This window comes from Silurus meridionalis, chromosome 3, assembly GCF_014805685.1.
Source record: "Silurus meridionalis isolate SWU-2019-XX chromosome 3, ASM1480568v1, whole genome shotgun sequence".
NCBI classification, from domain to species: domain Eukaryota; kingdom Metazoa; phylum Chordata; class Actinopteri; order Siluriformes; family Siluridae; genus Silurus; species Silurus meridionalis.
This window is the reverse complement of record NC_060886.1, coordinates 10,215,371-10,240,552: the sequence shown is the minus strand read 5'-3', so window position 1 is coordinate 10,240,552 and position 25,182 is coordinate 10,215,371. Positions and strand designations below refer to the sequence as shown.

At 39.0% G+C, this 25,182-nt stretch overlaps 1 protein-coding gene across 7 annotated transcripts in view; it reads right to left on the bottom strand.

Moving 5' to 3' along the window:
• Positions 1-223: 223 nt before the first annotated feature.
• satb2 (SATB homeobox 2) overlaps positions 224-25,182 on the bottom strand; it is a 42,064-nt gene continuing 17,105 nt past the window's right edge. For 5 of the 7 annotated variants that reach the window (XM_046845190.1, XM_046845191.1, XM_046845186.1 and 2 more), the window contains 12 exons: positions 24,868-25,086; positions 21,993-22,178; positions 15,623-15,749; positions 15,076-15,199; positions 14,554-14,656; positions 13,777-13,827; positions 13,060-13,631; positions 12,379-12,591; positions 11,773-11,859; positions 10,794-10,946; positions 9,157-9,351; positions 224-4,527 (listed from right to left, as the gene is read on the bottom strand). In XM_046845190.1, coding sequence (XP_046701146.1) covers positions 3,910-4,527; positions 9,157-9,351; positions 10,794-10,946; positions 11,773-11,859; positions 12,379-12,591; positions 13,060-13,631; positions 13,777-13,827; positions 14,554-14,656; positions 15,076-15,199; positions 15,623-15,749; positions 21,993-22,178; positions 24,868-25,042 — 2,604 coding nt within the window. In that variant the 5' untranslated portion in view covers positions 25,043-25,086 and the 3' untranslated portion in view covers positions 224-3,909. The remainder of the gene's footprint in view (positions 4,528-9,156; positions 9,352-10,793; positions 10,947-11,772; positions 11,860-12,378; positions 12,592-13,059; positions 13,632-13,776; positions 13,828-14,553; positions 14,657-15,075; positions 15,200-15,622; positions 15,750-21,992; positions 22,179-24,867; positions 25,087-25,182) is intronic. The other 2 variants (XM_046845192.1, XM_046845193.1) reach the window with 2 other exon arrangements.

The window sequence follows — 25,182 nt, the reverse complement described above, 5'->3', positions numbered from 1 at the left end:
CAAATGAATAAAAAAGGGGAGTGAAAACCATGCACATCATTTTGCAGTTTATCCATTAGTCCAAGGAATGTAAAAGAAAAAAAAAAACAGAGAAAAAATCTTTGAAAGTAATCTTTAAGTGCTACATTAGAAATGAAGGGTTAAAACCGAATATGATATGGTGTGTTCATGTACACATTTTTGTGTGTATTGTTGATAATCATACAAATAAATGTAATCTGTATTCCTATCACTGGATTTATTTCTTATTGATTCTTGTCCTTTCTGCCTCGTTCTGTTCTGCTAATTAAAAAAAAAAAAAACTAAGAGGTTTCATGCTCTGTCTAGGAACCACTTGTTTCCCCACACGGGGACATGATCGCTTCCAATTAACCCCTGACAGCACAGCATGAGTGAAAGTGATTGTCTCTTGCCTGGTGAAGGAGAAAATGAGACAAAATGCTAGAAACTGAAAAGGTAAAGACGAGACTCCTGTCATGGAAGAGATGAATAATTGGCGAGTGACCCTCACCTATAGCTCATCAGGGAATCCGCGAATCCTTTTTGTTTTCTCACTTAGCGCAAACTCTGTATAGGACAGGGAGGAGGAGGAGATGATGAGGGAGCTGAGTGAGTGGGAGGCCACCCCTGCAGCAGGTTAAACACCAGTCTAGCACTGCACACACTTGTCTCACAAGGACTGTAGATAATTTAGAAGCAGAGCAGAGACGGACTCATCAAAGCTGCTTGTTTCAGACTTCTCTGAGCGCTGCAGGGGGCAGGGCCACAAGACGGTGAGGGATAATAATGGTAGGGGTGGGCTTTGGCCTCCTACGGCTAAAGCTGATTGACAAGCTTAATTAAGGTTTAGATCCACCTGACAATCAGTACTCTGTTATTAGACACCCTTATCAGAGCCTGCAAATATCTGACATTTTAAATAAGAGATTCAAAATAAGTCTTCGTCTCACCATTCCAGGGCTGCTGTCAAATTTAACATTTCCAGATGTCACAAAACAAGTAACTTCTTTTAAAACTTTTTTTTGAATATGTGGGCCATTTCATTAAGAATACAGTATGAAAAATCTGTATTAAATGTTGACAGGATATGTTTTGCACAAAGATATTCAAGCTGGAAAAAGCTTGACAGTGATTTTTTTTTAGAAAACATGGTATATTTTATCCACCAGCAGCAAAAAAAAATAAAAGATTCTTCTATACAGCTTAGTATATACAGCAAGTGTATATAACTTTTACATTTCATGAATGATCACTCATATTAAGTTATATAAAAAAATTAGGAGATGAATTTAAACCTGGATCAATGAGACAAGACCACGTAAAATGACTCTAAAATCTTTCACACTATTTTACCAGTATATAACAGAAGTACCAAACCATCATGTTAAAAACAGGAAAAGCTATAAAGGCCATATTAAGATGTGCTGGTTAGTGGTTAAAAATCATTGACTATGAGATACACACTGTGAGGTAATCAAAAAAAGGACAGCAGTGGTCTAAAACACCACACATTATACTATATCCTTTTTGTGTCACAGTTTGCTCAGTGTGAAATGCAACAGGTTTGACATGGCTGCTCAGCGTGCCCCAATATTTCTATTTGAATTCTTCTCACCCCTGCATATGTTTTAATAGACATCCCCTGCCCTGGTAGGTCTCTGAATGAATAATACAACAAAAAATATAAGCCAGACATAGTCAGATGTAGATGCTTCATACCCAGGAAGTCGATCACTAGTAAGTAAGGGATGATAAAGGTTTATGCATTAACAAATATGCTGTAACAAATATTCTGTAGTGTTTGCTGTAAGGTTTAATAATTTTTTTACAACTGTTTAAAATTTGTACTGTGTGCTAATAACTCAAAAGAACTACACCTTTCTTATTGTCTTAATGATATGTTAATGCGAGTGAATGTTTTGCAGTGGAGACTTTTGTTAGGATTTTTCACATCAAAGACATATAAAAAAAATGCTGTCATTTGTAATAGATAAAACATCTACATAAAACATCACCTCATGAACAAAACAGTTTAAAAGGTCAGTGTAAGTTTTACAATGATTATTACTCTGTAATCCAGAAATGAGCAGGTAGCAGCTGATTCTCAAACGCAAATCAGGACCCTGGATCCAAGATTTTGCTGTAGTATCCACAGAGGCTTTGTCACAGAGAAGCCGTGTTGCTTTGTACACAAGTCCATTTCCCGAGATGTGAATTTAAACACGATTCCATTCAGGATACAGAGTTTTTAACTGGCTCAATAAATGGATTGTCGATATTTCTTTAAAAAGAAAGTATATTTTCATATGCTTTGTCTTATTTTTGGGTTTAACTCACCTACTGCCATTTTTCTTTGGGAAAAGAATGGAGTGTAGATTAAAAGGGTAGTACACAATATCACAGGGTTCACTCAGTTTCTTCAGTAACTGCTTCTAATTCTCACTGGTTTGGCAGTGTTCCCCTCTTTTATAAAGTCTTTCATTATTAAAACAACAGCTCTGAGCCAAAAGCTGAAAAAAAATCTAACCAAAAATATAAACAGCAATGACTGAAAGAACAACCATAATAACAATAATAAGGCCAACAACAATAATAATAAATGTAGATATTGATAGCAATAAATAGAGATGTGGAGTGTGGGGGTAGGTGGTACTATGTGTGCCAATATGAGAAAGGGTCATAAGACATAAAGGATGAGAGGAATAGGTGTAGTCCCACATATAAAAAAAAAAAATGTTGACTGTTGCTGGACACATACTTAACTCTCCTCAACTTGGCCAAAAACAGGACAAGACAGTCAGACTACACTCTCCTCTGTCAATAAATTGTCTATAGCAGTCAATAGACACCTACATATGGGTTTTCTCAATGCTTGCTAGCCATTCTGAAGTGCAAACAGAGTATGAAGAGACATAGTGACAAGATGTCTCGTGTACATGTTTTTATACGAAACACAATTCATTAAATTTAGACTGACAGAGGTGTTGAGAGAAGTCCATGCATGGGTACATGGGTACCAGTCTGGTGGTTTGTCCCACCACATTGGACTATATGGAATGATGTGGTTGTTTGTAGGAGACATGGCTCTAACTTCAAAGGGGAGGCAAGCTAACTCTGGACATTTCAGTAGACCACATGTATTTACAGTGGAATCAGTGAGCAAGGCTGATGTATACACCCGAGTCCTCAGCACTACCTCTAACCCACCCACCCATCTATTCAACCACCTAAATGGCCAAACACAGCCACCTCTTAGAGATATTAAGAATTCCCCATCACAGATGGGAGGAAGAAAGAAGCCGCAGACACCCACCAGGCTCTTTGATCAGTAAAGTAAAGATGCTTGGGTTCCTGCAGATGTCCATAGATCATCTAAATCTCAATCACTCTCATTACTCTGAATGATGTAGAGGTGGGAGGGGTGGGACAATGGTTTCTAATGATCCCCTGTCTTGTATATTAGGAATTAAGGAGTTATTTTTATTTAATTTTCTTTAATTGACATGGAAGGGACTTGGGGAGAAAAAGCACTGGCTTAGCATTTTCCTACTATGACTTACTGGTATCTTAACTTGAAACCATAAGTAAAAGTGAACATGTCAGATTAGGACAAGGTGATTTTGGGTCACTAACCTAAATTTTCCTTCATGTTGACACAATGTATCTGATCAGTATCTGATGCCAATTAAACTGTCGCTATAACAACGAATCCCTTGTTTAAACTATTTTTTTCGTAACACATTTTGTTTCTATAATTAATATTAAACCATACACTTGTCCTTTTTTTTTTTTATTAAATCTTCATTTGACCCTGTGCCGGATACTTTTAGTCTGCTTTTACTGTTCAACTTGTTCCACCTTCCACTATCCTCTTCCCAAAGTGCCCCTTTTTCCCCAGGTCAGAATGGTTTATCTCTGATACTCCTGGTCTCGTGGGCTGGGGGATGAACTGGAGGAAGGCATGGAGCTAGGCCGGACTGACCCTAGAGAGGGAACTTTGTCTTTGCCGTCTTCTTGGCCCGAGGTGGAAGATGGTGTGGAGGAAGGGGCGACTGCTCCTGCTGAGGCGCCTTCTTGTCCACTGTAAATTTCCTCATGACCATCTTCACTAGACTCTGCATCTTCTGAGCCAGAGAGAAGCTCTTCATCTCGATACTCAGCAACATCAACTCCACTACCCTCAGATCCCAGCTCCTTAAGTCGGCCATGGTGCTTCACATGGTAGCGCTGGTTCTGGAAGAACTTGACAATTGTGTGCTTGGGCAGGTCCAGCTGAGCTGAAAGGGTGTGGATGGCTTCCTGATCAGGGTACAAGCCTACATCCTGGATAAAACTTTGCAATATGCCCAGGGCTTCCAGTGAGATCTTAGTGCGGGAGCGGGGTTTTTTGGCAACACTATTGCTTCCTCCAGTGTTGACACTACCAGCACCAGCCTGAAGATTGTCTTCCATTCCAGAGCCTGGCACAGAGTCCTCACGCATGGGAGAGTGGTCCTTTAATGGTGGAACAGGCTGTCTGTGGAGAACCTGATAAGAATAGACCAAAGATCAGGTTAGAGAGTTCAGTCAAGGAGGAAAATGAATAATGAGTAAAGTAGTGCACCAGAGTACAAAGGTTTCCATCATTGAATATTCATCCTTTGTCCATAGAGCTCTTGATCAGGATGCCCAGTCACCTCTAGTAAATATCCAACCACACTGTTTTAGGTTATGACTGTTTAACCAAGAGTACTACACAAAAAACATGGAATGTTGTCACCCACACATATTAATTTCAAACATCTGGATTAAATGGAGATGATATGAGCAAAGGCAAAAGGGCCATAGGTATATGTTTTTTTTTTTTCAAAAAACTTACGAAATTTAGTGGAGTGAATGCAAGAAATGGAACAGAGAAAGAAAAGGTGTGGCAAATAGTGTTATTGACAGTAATAGTAAAGTGATAGAGGTGAAAAAGCAACTTGCGTTCTAAAACTTTAGAAGGTGTAGCATGTCACAGCAGAACTATCAAAAACTATGGCGCTGTCCTGCTGAGTTTATGACCAGGGTGGGGTGCCCACTGCCTTTGCGCTGGAATGCTAAGCTATAAATCTGCGGTGCATTAAAATTAAAGGACCTACATAAAGATAATAGTCATTCACTCTCCCTCTCTCTTTCTCTCTCTTGCTTGCTCTCTCCACTCAATAATAACAGGGTATTTTTTTTTAAATAATACTGAGGGCAGGCCAGACCACAGAATTGCTCCGATTTCACTTGTGGGGGCTTTCTGGGGCTAGTGTTTTACAGGAAGTGTGTATGTTTGTCTTTTTTTTCCTCAGCTCTTTTGCTCTATGTTATATTATTTTTGATGTCTCTGAGAAACAAACTGAGACCACAAAAAAAGTTAAGCAACTGGGATGGGAGTGGGGCCGAGACACACAAACATTAAAACCGGCCACATGATATAACACTGCTATCTGTGTGTTGGCCTACCTTGGAGACCACACACAGTACAGCGCTCAATTGCAACACACAAACATACACACATACACACCCTACCCACTCAACCACACACTGACCCCACAAACTAATACGCATCGACTTTTCCTGTACTTTAATTTTTTAGTGAATTTCTTATGAATCATTATTTCTCAAACTCTATTCCTCAAGCACTAATACACGCACACACAGAGGACCTGTTTTTACGCTATAGCCTGTTCTAAAGTGTGGCAGAAGATAAGCAAAAATATATGAAATGCGCTAGTTCAAGTCCCAACTCTCTTGCTTAAGGAGTTACCCTGGGTCTCCAATCAAACATACTCTACCCATATTTTTTGCCACTGATCCAAGAGGCTACTCCACTCCACTAAAGGAGTAGGACACTAATCAAGAGACTTGAAGCCAAACCAGAAGAATGACTCCATCTTCAAATCAGCCTTAACACCGTTAAAACCATGAAGTCAGTCACTCCTCCATTCCTTCTAGTTCCCTCCGTCCACTTCATTTACTACTCCCACTACAGCTCCCCGACCACAGCGTCTACTTTGGACATGCACATTCTGCCCTCATGCACTTATGGCATAATTCAATATTAAATCTTATCCATTCTCTGCGTTTTTTAATTGCAACCAGGGACTGCCCGGTGAGTTCACCGAGTTAAGAAAAGAAGCTTTTTTTTCTTAAATCAGTGCAAATTACATCACAGGGGTATGAAAAATTAGGGTATAATATGAAAGATTTAGCTGACTCTTAATGAGGATTGGGGTGGTGGGGAATTTGTCTAGTCACTGGAGACACTGCTAACACATCTTGACATTAAATATTTAATGATCTGAAGACATTTTACTGTTAGTTTCCTTTTGCATGACTTCACCTACCTCAATTATAGGCATGCATTATAATTTCTGTTTTAGTTTTTCCCATGTTGCAATTCCTTGGGAGTAGATGAGTTACTGAGTGTGTGTTTGTGTGTGTATATATGTATGTATGTGTGTGAGAGACTGAGAGAGAGAGAGAGAGAGCACATGCTTTGTACTTGTCTGTACAAGTCAGTATATACTACAAATATGTGTACACAAAACACAATGCATTCCATGGTTAGTTCAGTAACCACTTTATTTATAAAGTAAATAAAATCAATAGAATCATAGATTGTCCAATCTGATCCCCTAAAATATTGAGTGAAAAGGGTAAGAATCTGATCCCTTCCATCTCCATCAGTCAGTCAGGGTGTCAGGACACATGGCAGGGTCAGGGAGTGTACTACATTGCAGCATCCAATTTAGCAAAAAACAAAAGAAACAATTATTCAGAAGGAAAGACGTGCCAAATGAACAGTGGGGCACTTATGCCCATGAGCACTGTGCCCACATGGATGGAATAGTGCTGAGGAGGCTATTGCACTTAGCAGGTGTGTATTATGTGTATCACAATATACACATGCCATATGCTCTACAGTGAAGTCATGAATTAATCTGGAATGCAATACATCCATGTGACAGACTCCATCAGACGTTATGCAAAGACAAGTGCTATGGTGTATTTTCATAACTGTGGTGTGCAGAATCTGGGGATAGCTGTCAAATAATCTTAGTCACTATAAACAAAAAAACCCTGAATTACAGGACTCATAGTGCACTGTGTAAAACCTGTGTCTCTGTGTTCATATAGGTACACATACTTGATGTGTAGGTACACAATTTGTACATATTTGAGGGCTCAAGCAGCTGGGACACATGTGTGGTCTGTGGTGACAGGCTGGCTGGAGCCAAGGGGATGCTGGGTATTTTGATCTGGGGAGGGACCCTCATTACTGTGTCAAGAAAACATCAGTAGGACAGACACCCACAAGCACATGCATACACAATCACACAAACAGACAGAGAGCGGCAGGAACAGACAGACAGAGACACCGACAGACAGGCAAAGCTGTGCCTGTTCTGACTGTTGTCTACATAACCTTTTAAAATTTGTGCTGACAGTGAATTAAAAATACAAACCCTAATTTATCTGCTTAAACTCATTGTGGTCACTGACTTCTTTTTTTAAAAAGGCTGATTCAGATCTAAAAGCATAGCCTTTGTCCTGGGAAAAAGTCGTGTGCAAAAAGAATGAGCACAACTGTTCTGAGTACAGCTCTTTGATTCCTGTGTGCTGTATTTTTAGCTGTCTCTGTCCTCTGTGTGGTGGCTTGTCTGGGCTCTGTGTCAGAAGAGACCTGGAATGTGTTAATGGAGCAACCACAGTTTCCTTCCTGCGATGAGCATTTAATAACAGACGAAAAGCATAAAGAGTTAGAAATGGAATGCTGAGAGACTTTAAGGGAGACTTCAAGTATTATTGTAAAAGTTGAACCCTAAACATGAGGACTTCTATTAACCGAGGACACTATCAACAATGAGTGCTAAAACAAGTGACCACTTTTATGCCTTTATCACACACTGAAAGGTGAATGCAATAATTGTACCATATTCTAGAATAAAGTTCTAGAAAAATAGAACAATAAATATTATGCATTATTGAATATGACGGATAGGAAAGGGATTATGCCGAATTTGTTCAACGTCCATCGTAAAAAAAAGGGAATGCTTGGAGATACAGGTTGCAGGCTTCTTATCCTAAAAGTGTCAGTCCCTTTATAGTCAGTATTCTGTAATAGCTAATGGTCAAAGCCACAGTGCAATAACTACATTCACCCACTACTGTGAATTCCCATGAGTCACCTTACATGGATGTTTGTGTATAATCATGTATACGTGTGTATACGTCTGTGTGTGTGTTTTGTCTCTTCCCGCCATTAATAATATCAGGGCTGTGGTGGTACTGTCTGTCAGGGTGTGTCTTAATGGGGCATTTCCTACTGCGCCCAAAACACATAAATAAGTACAACCACACACACACACACACACACACACACACACACACGCACGCAAATATACACTGCCTCAACCGCTACCATAAAAAGAACCCAAGCTGGAGAAAAAAAAAAAAATGACAAAAACAGAAAATAGGAGAATATTTCAGTAGGCTATATAATGCATTAAGAGGTACTGGAAGAATATGAGGTGTTTGGGTATAAATAGATTTATGTGTGTAGCATTTTATCTTTGTATGCATTTACACAGAATATAAATGGGAGGTGCATGTGTGTAGGTGCAAATTTTGACTGTGCTCAGTGTATACTGTAATGACCCTGGCTGGAGGAGGGGAAAGTCCATTTAATCAGTGCTGTATTTGGAGCTATTTGTGTGTGTGTGTGTGTGTGTGTGTGTGTGTGTGTGTGTGTGTGTGTATGTGTCTGTGTGTGATTAAAGGGGGCTGGATGTATTAGGTTATTAGAGGTTGGCAGCGACCCTGCATCAGAGGCCTTGATATTAAAACAAAAGCTCCAAAGATGTGTGCGCAACCACACAATGAAACCCAATCACAATGACCCCTTTTCCTTCCACAGCAGCAATAAAAAATATGGAAAAATATCATAAATCACAAACCATTTAGGGAAAATGTGCACAATAAATCTTTAATAAATCTGAGTTTTCTTGATCTCATAACATGATTTATTAATAATCCCATGCTTCTATCAAGTCCACAACCCCAAGAGAAAACCTCAGCAATTAAAAGTTTGAAAAGCTTCAAATGAGCAAAATGAATGCAAAAAGACTTTTGACCCAGACTCACCTGAGGGTCTGAGGGCAGATGGAGTACAGTGTGCAGACGTTCACTGTGGTGGTGGCGGGACTCCTCCTCATATACCAGGTCTCGGTCTCCCTGGGGGAGGGTGAGGAACCGCCGGATTGTACATAAGTTCTCCCATAGTGTGCGGTTCTCTGGACTTGGACTCTCCTTCCAACGGAGCAACTCACAAAGCCAACCCTGACAAAGAAAGAGAAGTAGATGTATTATAAGTAGTCAAATAGAAAGAGAGAGAGACTGTGTGAAAAAAGAGAGAAAGAGAAATGAGAATATGTGAAAGAGAGTGTGAAATGGAGAGATATGATTATCTCTGCTAGACTAGGCCAGTTTTTGATACCAGCTGTTGTGGGCAGCCAACCTCTACCAGCACCCTGTGTTAATAACCTGATCATAACTCTCTCTCTTCCTCTCTCTCTCTCTCTCTCTCTCTCTCTCTCTCTCTCTTTTCTTTCTCTCTCTCTCGCCTCTCTATATCTCTCTAGCTCCCTTTTCTCCAGGCCCTCTTGGCCAGCTGCAGCAGATGGGTGCGTTCAGCCGTGACCCCCCCAACCGACCCCAGACCTGTGGGACCCAACCGCATCTGTCGCACGCGTACACAAACTTGCACACATACACTAGCACAACACTGCTTTACACACACTCCACACACATTTTAGAAGCAGGGTGGTCACACCTGCAAATTCACACACAGCGTGCTAACGGTGCTTGTCTGAATGGGTTGGTACAGCACTGTCGTCACTCAGACAATTTCATGGCAAGAATTAGGCGCAGCTGGGCGCAGTATCAGATTTGACTAAATCAATTATCTCTCTTTGCTCTCAAATGGGAAAGGGACCCGCAAACGGTCCAGCAGGTTTTCCAAAATGCTCCTTAATCAACACTCACAGATGAATTCCATGCTTTTTAGTTAGAGTTGAAGACACGCACCAATTTATTTTCAGTCCTGTGACTATGCAGTTAAACACTCCCTACTTGTCCATACTTCTGCAGCAATCTAACCTGTATCAGATCATTCACTCTTTTTCATTCCACATGCAGGCCAGTGTGAAAAGGAGCCAGTAATCAGGACTATCTGAGGAGTACAATCAAATATCCAACCAATGAAGCAACTGGATTGCGATTGTGAGTCATGGAGGATGAGATTCTTGGGATGTCATGACTGTAGGTCATGGTTGGGTGAACCAAAACCATTCTGATGGACATCTGTAACGCAAAAGCATGTCTATCTGCCTGTGTTGTTGTTTACCGGGTGCTCTGATCAGATCTCCGCCTGCACAGGAGGAGACTCTTGCTTACGGTAGATTGAGCACGGCTTAACATCATTTGTTATTTTCAGCTTTATTTTCCTTTCATGTGGAAAGGAATTGCTAAGTGTGCGTCTATGATAATCATGCGTGTGTGCAATAATTTCAACATAAATGCATCCTTAACATGAAACAAATAATTACTAGTCAAATCTCCCCATTTATCCCAATGACTTTTAAATCATCACCTTTTCATAAATGCATAAAATCAAGCAGCAGAAAAAGAGAAAGTTTTGTTTCTGAAGGCTTTGAAGACTTTGAAGCATGTCATTAGCATTCTGAAAGCAGTTATTTGGGTAAGCAAACATAAGGGCTTACTTGGCTCTTGTTGGCTGCCACCTTGGCAAACAGAGCCTGGGACACCTTGGCTCGCTTCATCTCCTGCTGGATCTCATCATAAATGGACGATGTGATGTTGACCAGTGGTTCCAGTTTCAATGGGAGGTCAAGATTTGGACCAGAGGGCTTAGACTACAGGATGGCATGGTGATCAGGTTCAGCAGAGACATGAGTAAGACAAACAAAGTATGTATTGAACAAACAATAATCCTCACAAAACAGGTTAAATGCAGACTGTGATTGTATTAGTAAAGCACAGAGAGTAGTTAAGGCATTCTCTTGCATTTACTTTGTAGTCCATGTTTGAATCATGGCATATTGATTTAAGGCTTGTGTTTTTTTTAACATGCAGTGTTTGAAGTCATTCTGCAGGCACAGACAAGTAATCTCACATTCCCCAACACAAAAGATAGTAAGATAACAATATACAGACATAATAATAATAATAGTACACAACTGCATTCCCTGAGACCAAAAAAAAATTCAGCATGATGTCCTTGTATCTAAGAGATTGTTGCTATCTGGACCTTTTAACTGATGCTGAAAACTTGAAAAGATTCTTGTTCATTTATGCCCTCTATAACAGTAGGTTTATTCAGAAAAAAGTTCCAAGTCATTTACTTCACACAAACATCTACATGCAATAGCTGAAACATTTTGTTTTTAACTTTTATGAATTGAGGAACTGCCTCAACGTAATGACAAAATCATTACATAGATGCAGCTCAATTTGTATACAAAATCTGTGCATATGTTAATAATATTTTAATACTGTCATGAGACTTGATAAAAGTCAAAACTCAATGCTGAGATTAATAGTTAATACAAACTTTTCTCTATGCAAAAGTCATAATTGTACAATATGCAGACATAATATAATACCCTACTGCCTGCTTAACAAATTGACCACATTGTAAAGATCATTATGTGTGTAAGAAATAACTGATATTATTCTCACCGAGTTGGTAATTTTGTTCTTATTCTTCCAAATCGAAGCCCAGGCATCAGGGGTTAACTGTTCATCCATGCTGCGCTCCCATACTTTCTGTTTAAAACGGAACAAAACACATTCACACACACGGTGAAACGTTTTATAATATTGAAAAGAATATAAAAAAAGATCAAAAGTCAGCTGCAGTCACTTCTTGGTCTGTAACATCAGATTGAATCTGTCAAAAAATGTCAATACTGAACCCTCCAGTGTTGATACACAGATAAGTATCAAATGCATCAGAAAGCAGTAATGTATAAACAGGCCATTGTTCTTAAATACATTTCAAAACATTTCTGTAACCTTCTGTTTAGTTACATCAACCTCTACATAAAAAAAATATGTTTTAGCTCATAACACCCACAAGTATGTATAACCCAAACAAAACAACTAATCAGATAAGACAGAGCTAGACAGAAATCACAATCTCGAACACACATATATAAAAGTTTGTGCATCAGGCACACATATTTGCAATGCAGGTACTCTCATATTGGGCCAGGCAGTAAGACAGCTCTTTAGGAACAGTATGTAAGGTTTGAAAAGCTTTCGTGACAGTGGGATAATGGGTACCTGAGATAGGCGGTTACCCCCAGGACTGGAGTTTGAGTTTGGGGGCAGACCTACAGGAGGGTTCATGCTGCGTTCACGCTCCTCTTGGTAAATCCTGTCTCGCTCAGCCTCAGGAAGGTTGAGAAAATTCTGCATGGCCTTGAGGTTGACCAGAAGAGATTGAGAGGCTGTGCGAGGATCTTCCTCTTTCCGCAAAATCTCTGACAACAGACCCTGGTGTTCACGTACATGCACACACAAGCACATGAAATCAAAATGAGTAAGGCTCGGGTCTTGCAAAATATACATGTGCAAATCCCGCCAGGTCTTCACCTGCACCACATCATCTCCCACCCACTCTATAGTTGGCTCTAATGGGGCGTAATTCAGGCCTGCAGAGGTTCAATGCACCAGGTGTGTGGGCTGCTGAGAGGGCGGGAAAGGAGACTGATATGGCCCAGGGGCTGGAACCACCATGCTGGGCCTCAGTGCAGTGACCTGTAGATTGGAAAACTCTGGTCTAACTTTCTACCCTGAGACCTCAACTCGAGTCTTGGATCTCTGCTATGTTATTTTAGATCAGGCTAGTGCATCCTAACACTTATTGGTAACTGTGGTTACTAGAACTTTTTAATAACTGTGTGAATTTGCTTATTTATTTATATTTTAATTTATCTATATATTTACTTATTTTTGTATTACCTGTGTGCGATTGAATGCCACCCTGGCAAACACAGCTTGTGAGACACTGGCTCTCTTGAGCTCATCGCGGACCTGTTGGTAGATGTCTGATGAGACCTCTGCTGCTGAAGGATTGGATCCTGGCTCACCCGGTCCTCCAGATTTTGTAGGTCTTGGGATGGGTGGATGGTTCAGAAACTGTTGGTTAAGGGCCTGTGGGTGCTGATGGGCTAAAAGGCGACTGACAGCCAGCTGCTGGTTGATGAGGTGAGCCATAGCTATCTGCTGCTGCACTAGCTGTGGACTGAGCTGAGGTGAGAGGAGACCTCTGGGTCCCAGAAGAGGCTGCAGGGCTGTGGGTGGAGCCACCTGTGTTCGTAGTGGTGGACTGTGGTGCAGCTGGCCACTATGAGATGAAGGTGTCTGTGGCTGTCCTTGGGATGGGGGCTGAGACGAAGGGTTCTGAGGTTCTGAAGATCCACTTTTCACAAGAGCACTACCACTGCACAAGGGTCCTAATTGAGCCAAACCAGCTAGGTGAGGGGGAGGACGCTGTCCTAACACACAGAAGTCCACCAGGGTGTCTCTCTCCACTGTGAAGAGATGAGATGAATAGGCTCAAATAATGTACACTTGTCTCTTATTTTTACTGTAGATATCAAAGGCCATTTCTTTCAGTGAACAAAAGCACCAAATCATTCCTCAAGTAATTCATTTTGTTACAACACAATTACTCACCTTTAATTTCAGAATTTTCTCGTACCGGCCACATTTTCTCAAAGTAATCACCTAAAAAGCAAAGAAGAAAGTCAAAAAAAGAAAGTTCTTTTACTGATTTATGACTATTGAATCATGACTATGACAGTCAATCAGTAATATTTCTTCATGGTCACATCTGGTGGCTTGTGGCTGTGTGTTTGGTTTTGGGAGGCAGTGAACAGAACTGAAAGCAGGCTCTATGTAACCCAACACGGCTTGCTCTGTCACCAAGAACCAACATATTCTATGCTGGCTTTTCTCTCTCTCTGAAGCTGTGCTTGGGGTTTGCTTGACACTTTGATCTGTCCTGCTGTGTAATTATGTTGCCTTTTAATGGGGTAAGGGAAGGAGAAAAATTGTCACAGGCATTTAGATGCTAAGAGGCTTAAACAGGCTAGCAGCGGGCACACTCATTTGCTGGTGCTGGTGCTGGAGGACCCCCTGTAGAGTCGTGAGGGAGTTGTGGTTTTCATTAAGATGAGAGATAGACTAGGGCTCCCATGTCCAGTGACAGTGAGACCATGTACAATCCACAGTGCATATCATGGGCCACAAAACCTCAGGAAAATGCATTAAATTACATGCACTTTCTTATCACATTCATATTTAATGTATGCAATAGAGTTTGGCACTCTACTCTCTGGTACAATGGCAAAGGATTTGAGGCATATTGACAAATTACTATTCAGATTAAATTAGTGAATCAGATGCATCAATATAAAAGAGATCAATATGACACAAGAGAACAGATCTCACCTTTAATCTTCTTATACTTCTTATACCAGCGCCCAAACTCTTGACACTTAGCAGTGGAGACATTAGCATAGTAGGAACTGTTCACGATGGAAGAGATCATACTCTGAGAAAGGTCAAAAGTAAGACAGGGACAAAGATGGAGGCTGAGAAATAACTAGAGCCAAACAGCAATGAAGACAGAAAACCACAGACATATGCTAGCAATTGATATAAGGATCAGCACCCACACAGAGCACTATACTAAAATACAGCATGCAAAAAAAACAAAGCTCATAGATTTTTTTTTTACATTTTTACATTCATTTATTTTCTTGCATGGAGGTGAACATTCATTGCAAGACTTGCAGTAACAGCTTCACACAAATAAAACAAACACTATAAATGGCATGAGTATCAGATTATTGGCACTAGCAAGCCTTTACATTGCATCACTATTGCTGTAAGGAAGTGTCTAAAGCTGTGATTAGTTGTATGACTTGGATGATTTAGGAAGGGTTACACAATAAAAGGTCATGACTGTACCTGGGAGAGAGGGCATTCTTTAGCCAGTGTGCTCTGGTTCATCTCTTTCAGCAGCTCTTTAAGGGCATTGCGCACTGTTGCATGATTCCACTGCTCTGATGGAAGGTCCTCTAGTTTGGCAAAACTGTAAGCAAAGAACCAGTTAGATCCAATCAGACCAATCATGCAATGGATCAAATCTTGCAGATGCAACTAAAGATTTTCCAATATTCAACTGCTCAGATTTTGTGAGTGAACAGGGTATTTTTCTTTACAGAAATACCCCTCACATGTTGCTTTGTTTGTGTCCTAAGAGGTCATTGGTGTTAGTGAAATGATTGGATAATTATAGGAATGAGCAGGTATATGAGTGTTCCTAATAAGGCAGTCAGTGAGTGCAAAGTGCCTAATCAATAAATTATTCAAGTGGAGAAATAAAAAAAAAAAACATCTATGAACATGCAATTATACATTTGAATTTTCTTAATTCATAATAAAAATGTAGCAAATGTAGCACAAACAGAATTAAAACTGTGTAACTTCCACCCTTATGCATATGGTGTCTGACCTCTGCAGCTGTATGCGTAGTGTGACCATGTGGTAGACGTCCAGTAGCATATCAGCCACTGTGGCTTCAGGGGCGTCCGTCAGGCAGTGGATAGGCAACGGGTTCCAGCGACCCACCTTAATGATGCCTATGAGCAAGAGAGTGAGACACACAGGGAGAATTCATTAACCTTGTTTGATTCAATTTGTACCAATTTCCGCAACATCAATCCATTTCCATTACATGATTAAGATGGTCAGTCCCACCCCTACACCGATGGAAAGAGCCGTCACTCACCAATTCGACCAAAACACCTAAAGCTGTCTAGGGTACATTACATCTGCACAGCAGGCCAGATGTTAGTAAATAATGATTAAACAGAGTAAAAAAGTACCACTTGACTTTGAATTTCAGTGTCTATTTGGATATAAACACAACACGTGTTAGAATGATACAGGCAAGTATGCTTAGTGATGAGTCAATATTTATTGTTAATAAATGTGCATTGCATCATGGATAAGGGGAAGTGTACTAGGGTTTTCTCTTTTGCCCTAGCTCTCTCTGTTTCTCTCTGTCTGTCCCTGTAGAGCAGTTCATCCTAGGCTATAAAAGCAGACAGCAGGGAACAATAGCTGTAATGATAAGGCCTTATCTATTAAATTCTTATCAGGCAGGGAAGAAGCACCTGACACGCACATTGGCGGCTGCCCCATTAAAGTGCGGCTCACTGGGACGCCACTGCTCCTTTTACAGCCCACAAAGATGTAGAGGAGAGGCTATGCTTCGGACACCCATGTCTGCCCCTCCATTAATGGCCCGGCCATAAACGCCAGTCAATGATTGTTTGATTAACCCAAATTGACCGTTATAAATGCCTCTCACTGTGCAAAGGATGGGATGGCCATTTATGACAGAGGAGTAGTCCATAAAGATGTGCCTACTAGGGGGGATGTTGTCTATAAGAGAACAGCCGCCATGTTAGTCATCTAAGTGTCATTTGGTTGTCTCATAAATAAAAAGTGTAATCAGGCTGTCCCTAAGCAACCTCAGTCAAGGGCGGAGACACTTCGCATTTCCTCTTTGAGTCACCTTCAACCTTGATGATTTATGGAATGACAAAATGTGACATGAACAAAGATTTGATATAATGCAATAAAATGCAGCAAATTTTTACAACTGTCAATATAGCAATACATTTACCATTAAATATAGAGACGTTAATCTGTTATCTATGGTATTGTTATATTTCATTTACCACCTAAAACCTCACATGTGACATTAATGAATTAATTAAATCTCTAACTAGGTTTGATGCTTTTCATCATGCATGTACACATTATATTATTATGTTTCTTACATAATTAGTGTCATATCTCCTTACTTACAATGAGCTCATCTGATTAACAGACATAAAAAAAATAGTGCTCCAGTAGCAACAAATGGCAGAGTTACAGGCTTTTTTATCAACCATGCTGAGCCATTATTATTTGACACTCTGACCCGATCATTGACTTTGCTCTATTTACTTCCAGATGTCATCAGCATTATTGGGATGTGTTGCACATGAAAACTGAATCTGTCGCTTATCACAATATTATCTATTATTTTCAAAAGAGACTTGCACCGCCACACACAAGCATACACACAAACACACTGTAGGCATGTACAATAAATGCTTAGGGTGATCACATAAATGAAATACCCAGATGGAAAGGTGGATGCAAACTCCCCTTGGATTTATTAAGGACAGGCGGAAGTCATGAAAGCTAAACAATGCAAATCGCATTACTGTCCACAAAATGAAAGCCAGACGTTGTATGGCCTAGCTTCTTCTCTTTCTTTCTGGTGCTTCAGGCTGTTTCTGTAAGTTGAAGAGCTCCAGCTGTAGAAGAGGCTCAATAGCAGACACACATTAACCTATCCCCAGCCTATACACCACTGCCAACATCAGTTAGCCTCGGACAACTAACTCTTTTATTCAAAAGCCAGACAGTTTGCTCGATTGCGTCTCATGAGTTTGTGAGCAGTTTGTGTTTTGACTGCTAGGGAAAAACTAACACGACACATGGCTGACCACCTCTGAGACTCTCCATTTTCACTTACATACTAACAGGCCTTTAGGGAGTCTTCCATTCGTTCTCCAAAGTTATCTGTACAAATTTATTCCTCAGATACAGAATTCATGGGCTAAGTAAAACAGATGAAGACAATTTGCGTGGTGCCACTCCCCCTTTAGATCTTCTCTCTCTCGCTTTTTGTCTCCAAACCATGTTTATATTACTGGCGAGCTTTGATTTCTGTGGGACGAGCCTGTTTAGCTCATTGTCTCACTGTGCAATGCTGCATGTATGCTACCCACAGTCTGACAGTCTATACAAGCCACACAAGCATGCTTACTAAAGCTGACATCCAATCTACACACACAGAAATCTTTCTCCACATATAGCTTCAATACACTGCTGAGTAATCTAACTAACACATGACCTAAAGTTAGGCTAGTGATGACCTGATCAAATAAAAACCTGTCATTTCATGAACCATCTGCAACAATTCTGACTGGAAAAAATAAAACAGACCAGAAGTATTTCACAGATGTACTTTTATTAACACAAAACACAGTTGGACATTGTGGTAAGGGCATTAATGAATCATTTTTTAACTTGTAAAGCTTATGTTCTTTGCCATTTTCTTCCCTCTCTTCAAACCATTGTTTCAACTGCCACATTAAAATTCCTGCTCTCTGTGATGGCCTTTCTTGTGGGAAGCTGGTGGCTTGGCTTAAGACTTATGTGTAGTGATCCATATACACTCCTATACACAAACACAATCCCTTTGCACATACTATCTCCCCCCCCTCCCCTTTTTGTTTCTCAAGTAGAAAAATGCAATGTGTTCTGATAGATGCTCCTGTATACACACACTTGCTTGTGCTTAAGTGGTGTGGCTTAACTAAGGGGAAACCCTTTTTGTGTGTGGACCACAGAGCGCCATACAATCCTGATTTGTGCAAAAGAGATTTCTGGGTCACAAATATCCAAAGATCTGTAACTATTAAAAATCTGACTGTACATGTCACAGAGATCACTCAATGGAATAATGATCATATACTTATTAAATGATAGTAAGACACTACTTCTTAAAAAACACAAATTGTTAGGATGTTATTGGTCTTATCAAAATAATCAGCCTTTTTAAATATGTTTTCAAGATTTTTTTTATAGTTTCTGTCAAATAAATAAGATTAATATATGTTTATATTCTATAAATCCCTTCTGATAGAATGGTACTATACTGAGCAATATATCAAAAATAAATTCCTTTAAAAAATTGGTACAGTTCAAAGCATCCAAACGCCATATCAGGCAACAGAACATATTTCCATCCAAGTGACCCAGATGGCGGTTTGACCCTCAAGTAGCCATATGTCAATCGTGGCAGGGCAACAATGCACTTCTGTAAGCCGTCGCCACTGTTAATTGTCTGAAGCCTTAAACTACAGGTTTGTCTATATGCTTCTATAAAAATACTCTGACCCTTATAATTGAAATAAACAATATCTCCCAGTTAATTGCTGGCCAGGCTAATTAAAGAAAGGCCGTGGTGCTGGGAGAGGAGCTTAAACACACCGCTGGAAGAGAACTATGCAGGACACAATTCAAACAGGGAGAAAATAGCTGGGACTCTGTGTAATTTTGGTCTTGAACCACAGGGGAAAAAATGTATAATTTAAGCCAGAAATTATTCATTTAACATAAATGCTTATTTAAAAAACAAAAAGTATTCATTTAAGATGAGGTCTCTCTCTCTCTCTCTCTCTCTCTCTCTCTCTCTCTCTCTCTTTTCTATCTCTCTAACAGAGGGTGATTCCTGGCTTAGTAAAAACTGTGTGTCTGGAGAATAAAAATAGGTAGGTGCTGGATGGAACCTACATTGATATATATATATACACACATATACACAAATGGCTAAATTGCAATAGATGTTATTTTGAAATCAACTACACCAATGATCAGAGATGACCTCTTGTATACTTCATGGTTTACTGATGGAAGATGTTCAGGAGATATCATACTTAAAATACAATGACTGTCCATTTTTTTTTTCCACATTTCTACATTTTCATGGAGAGAACTATTGAATTGTAAGCTATCAGTATATGAATAACTGATTATGTGAAACACTAGAATTTTTTAAAAGCCTCATTTTTGCATAAATATATATTTAAATATTATATACAGTATATGTTTGGGTAATGTGTTATTATTATTGTGTTGAAAACAAAATCACTTTTATACCCAAAAATATTCACTATTTTTGACTGGATGTGATACATGACAGGATAAAATGTGACAGAAAAAAAGTATTTTGTTCCTTAGCCTGTTTGACTGCTGCACAGTACTATATAGTTTTCCTATAATGTCTTCAGAAAATGCTACAAAATGATAATTTAACAGCTCCAACACTATAAGAAATGTTCTATATTGCTATGTTATACTTCTTTTCATCGCTGAAGCACTGATTTCGATGCTTGATCATTCCAATAGATTTTTTTGCTTTTATTTCACTACATGCATAACATAAAAACATTTTGTGATTTTTTTTTAAGATTAATTTAAGATCCCCCCAAGAGTTATGCATTATAACAATATATGGTGTTTTCCAAACAGATTATTACCAGAGAAACTGCTTCAAACATCTTGTACAGTTGCTATTGAGATTTATTGTGTATATGGATATAGATAGCTTGAGCTGTATCTGGATGAAAAATTTGCCTAGATGAATTTTGTATGGTTTTGTTTTGTTTTGTTTTTTTGACTCAAACAATGATTTTTTGGAAACTGTCTGAAAATTAAAACCACACTTAATTAACACAAATGTTACAAACAATGTATTATTTTCAGATGCTTTGCTATTTGAAGTCTACTAATTAATAGTTATGGTAGTGACATAGGGGTGAATTTAGCAAAGATCTTAGATGAGATGTCCTTTAAAGCATCTTATTTTGTAGGGATTATAAATTACTGATCTATTTAAATATCTATCAAAACAAATACAAAAGGCGTTTTTTTGCTTTAAAACACAGAGATTAAAAAAGGTTCAAAAAATGTAAGGCAAACATGTGTTTTCAGTTTAAGAAGTCGAGCTGTACTGTTAAACAGAATTATCTTAACTTGATGCTATACATTTGAGAAAAGATTACGATCAGAATGTGTTTAGAAATGTTTTGATTTAAGCTCATTCTGGAGAATGATGTCTTTGTTGCTGTGAATAAATTGCTGTTTTAAATTCTCTGCATACTTAACAGTACACATATAAACACTGCACTCTGCCTGGAGATGCCAACCATATGTATGACAATAAATTAAAATGTCATTATAATCTGTTTTTAGCTTGCATACTTATAAACAGTTTGAGTATTTCACACACATGCACTCATACACACAGCAATTGAAATGTAGACTTATGCCAAAGTTGCTCTTCAAACAGACTTAGCATCCAAATCATACACAAGTGTTTGTCTTACTGTTCTTGTGAACTTCCTCTGATATAATTAGTGATGCTATGCCTAGATTTAAATCTAACTTTTACTCGAAGTAACATTTTGGCTTTTTTAGATAATTTTTAAACAACAGCACAAACAAAACAGTTTTCTTTGTGGAAACTATGCAAAATGTCCACACACTGTTAAATTGTTTAATTTAGACTATATTTGCAAAAAGAAAACGATGATCATACTGACAACTACATCTATGCATTTCAGGCTGTCATTAGAAGAATATAAAGGCTTGTTTTTGAAATATGGTGGCTGAGAATCTTAATGAAATAATCTGATATAATAATCAGAATATCTGATATCTTCAATATGATTAATATCTTCAAATCAATAAATTATTAGTGTATAACAATGTACTGTATAAAAGAGTTAATTATATATTTTAATGTTACATGGTGTTTTCCAAAAGGATTATTACCAGAAAAAAACACTTCAAGCATCTTGTACAGTTGTTGTTGAGACTGTTTACATGGATAAAATTAATAAAGATAGCATGTCCTCTATTTGGGTGGTAAAATTATTTTGATTCAGACTCTATTTGCAAAAGAATAAGATGATCTTCCTGAAACCTGCATATTTCCTTTTCAGACTGCCATTAGAAGAAAATAAAGACTTGATTTTGGGTGACATTTTGGCCATTTCATTGCATTTCATTGGCTCTGTACATGTACCTTGCACACTGACAATAAAGTTAAATCTAATCTACTCTAATTTATTTGTATAACTTTTCTACATTGTACATGTAGACAGCTCCACTGAAACCAAAGTGAAGCATAACCAGTGTAAATTGAACTTAGATTAACACAACAAAAGTGTGCTTTCCAATGGTGGACTCACCCTGTGCCTGAGCTGCTGAGTTGTGAGAGTACCCGAGGGCAAGCAGTGCCGTCTCCACCAGCTGAGTAAAGAGAATGTCCTTCCTGACCAACACAAATTCTGCATGCTCCTCTCGGCCCTCCCCCTCTACCACCATCCCTCCATCCACCTGCTCTACGACGCAGAACACGGGAATCATCAGACCTGCTGGGAGAAAGAGAACCAGATAATGAGAGACAACGCCTGTTTCAGAACATGTCACAGGTCATCATGCATAAATGCTTAATGATTAATAGGTTAATCATGACATTTTTAATGATGATCAGTTTTACAAGCTGAACTGATAACTCTTTCGGTTACACGGATAATAGCAGAAGGTCGTTTTGTTCATTTAATTAGCTGAACATTTCAACAGATATGCAAACTTTACCCTTTCTCATCACTGACTGTTCTTCTGCACTGTTTTATAATCTCAATTGGGTAAATATAAACTTTTGTTCCTGTGTGAAAAACCTGTTCTCATTTAAACATTTTTCCTGCTGCGCTTTGTTCTACAGCCTTCTGGTGGCTTAAATTAATTAAAGAAATGAGGGTTTAAAAGCATCAGGCAAACCAGACCACTAATAATAACAGCCAAGTTGGATGAAACACACACACGCACACACACACACTCTCTCTCTCTCTCTCTCTCTCTCTCTCTCTCTCTCTCGCTCTCTCTCTTCGTCCTCCCCCCATTATTTTGTCTCACACATATGCACTACAAAAATATATAGAGGCTTCGTTTTGTGTGGTTTGGTGTAAATGTATATTGCCTTCCTTCTATGTACATTGAAAAAACCCCAAACATTAGTTCAAAGTAAAGAGAACTGTCCTATCTTTTACATTTTCAGTTTGATGCATTTCTTTTTTACTTAGACCCAGAAAAGAGCTAAAAAAAGAGCTTTAGTGTGATGTTCCTAAGAATAATAATACATACTACAGTGTATATGTATCATAATATTTACTGTATTTATAGCACCTATCCAAGCTTCTTGTTTTAATCAATCAGCTCCTATATTTCTATTTCCTCCCCATTAATCAAACCGGCTCCCAATTCACAATCACGAATGCTCTTATAGAGTGAGTTACACTATGGGCCAGAGCCAAATCAAGTAAGTGAATTTCACCCAACAGGGAAATATAACTGTCAACACACACCAGCTCCCAGGCGTGCTCGCTCGTCCTCTACTTTCTCCCTCCCTTTCCACACTCTCTCTCCCTCTCTCTCCCCCTCTCTATTGCTTTCTCTGCCTCTCTGTTCAGCACCTAATAGTTCCTCTAGCTGCTTTATTTGTCACAACAGTTTGTGTGGGCTTCTGTGTGCAGTATGTGTGTAGTAATAAATCCTGCCTGTGAATACATTCAGCTTGATTTTTATCTCTATGTATAGATATGTGCATGTGTGTTATAGATGTGTATATTTGTGTGATTAGTGATACTACTGTGTTCATATACGTCAGGTGAAGTAATTAACCTAGCTTATGATTTACTGTATATACAGAAGTGTGTATGTGTGTATGTGTATGTGCATGTGTCTGTGTGTGTGGCCCTCTGCTTACTGCTCAACTGTGGTTTTCATGAAGCACACTATGTTTCCTACATTCAAAGACAACCCCTCATTAGGACAAACCATCGACCCCAGCTTTCAGCGCACTGACACTGAAAAGTGCCTTGTACATCTCTGATATTGCTCAAGAAGATCTTCCTTCCTCCTTTTTTTTATATACACATGCACACACCAGGCACATACACTTTTTTTGTCCCTTTAACTGTCCCATCTTTTTATTGTATTTCTTAATAAAGCCCAGAACAACAAGCATTATCATGTGTGCAGGATCATGCCAGTTTTTATGGTTAAATTACTTACTGTCAAGCAAACTAGCTAATTGATATTGATTACAGGTTCACTCAATAAATTTCAGGTGCATGCATTAAAAAAAAAAAAAAAAAAGACGGAAATAAACAGATGTGCACAAAATGTAACCTGACTTGTGAGTGAATGTCCTGTGTCCTTTTATATATATATATATATATATATATATATATATATATATATATATATATATATATATATATATATATATAAACACACGCTGTGAAATGTTATCTGCCAATACCTACCATCATCCCTACACCCAATATTTTATTTCTGTGACCACAGTGCTTGTGTCCTTGTGCATGCATGCGTCTGTGAAGTTATGATCGATGAATGACCTAGGCAAATAAATCAGGCCTCTACAGTGCTACTTTATTAACTACACTTGGTGTTATATTGTCCCCATGACTCTCCACAGGCCACATTAGTGTATAGGATGAAATTGATTCATATTGTAGGCTGTGGGTTAGCCTTTTAATCTAGCCTAATAAAAAAGCTCAGACAGACTGTAGAAGGAAATGCACAGGGAGCTATGAGATACAACCAAACTGGGTGTTATTTAGTTAAGCTGGTTTAGCATTGTATTCTATTATTTTCAAGGGATTTGTAAGACTGACTATGTATTTATAAACAAACTGCAATGTTTTACTGCTGACAAAATGTCTTAAATAGATTTAATAAAATCTACTCTTTAAAATAACAGTATTTATAATTATGGGATTTCATTAATTTATTCATTCATTCATTTATTTATTTTGTAATTTTATATTCTGGGTTTTGTAGATCCAGAGCCGATCCTGGGAACATCAGGTATAAGGTATGAATATACCTGGATTGAATACCTGGATTGAAAACGCACACATGCATTTATACCAAGGGGCAATTCGGCACACCCAGTTCACCTACTGGCATGCTTTGAAGAGGTGGGAGGCACACAAATGGAAAATATTAAACTTTGCTGTTGTTACATTTGAGTCATACCTCCGAGGGCTCTCTGTGGAGCTCCATTGTGGCGACTGCGAGGCCCAGTGGGGCTGCCATTCAGCTCCAGACGGCTTATCTTCCCTGGAGGTGGGCCACTTAGATCGGGGCTGGTTGCAGTGCGGCGCTCTGGGCTCTCCCGCAAACGTGGGCTCTCTCCTCCTCCACGCTCCATCCCCCTCCACACTGCAGGGGGAACCCCGGCCAGGGAGTATGGACCTAATGTAGAGACAGATAGATGGATATTTATATATGATTTCAAGAGGGCTGTAAGTATCCATGCTAGGTGTATTTTCAGTCATCCAACTCATCATG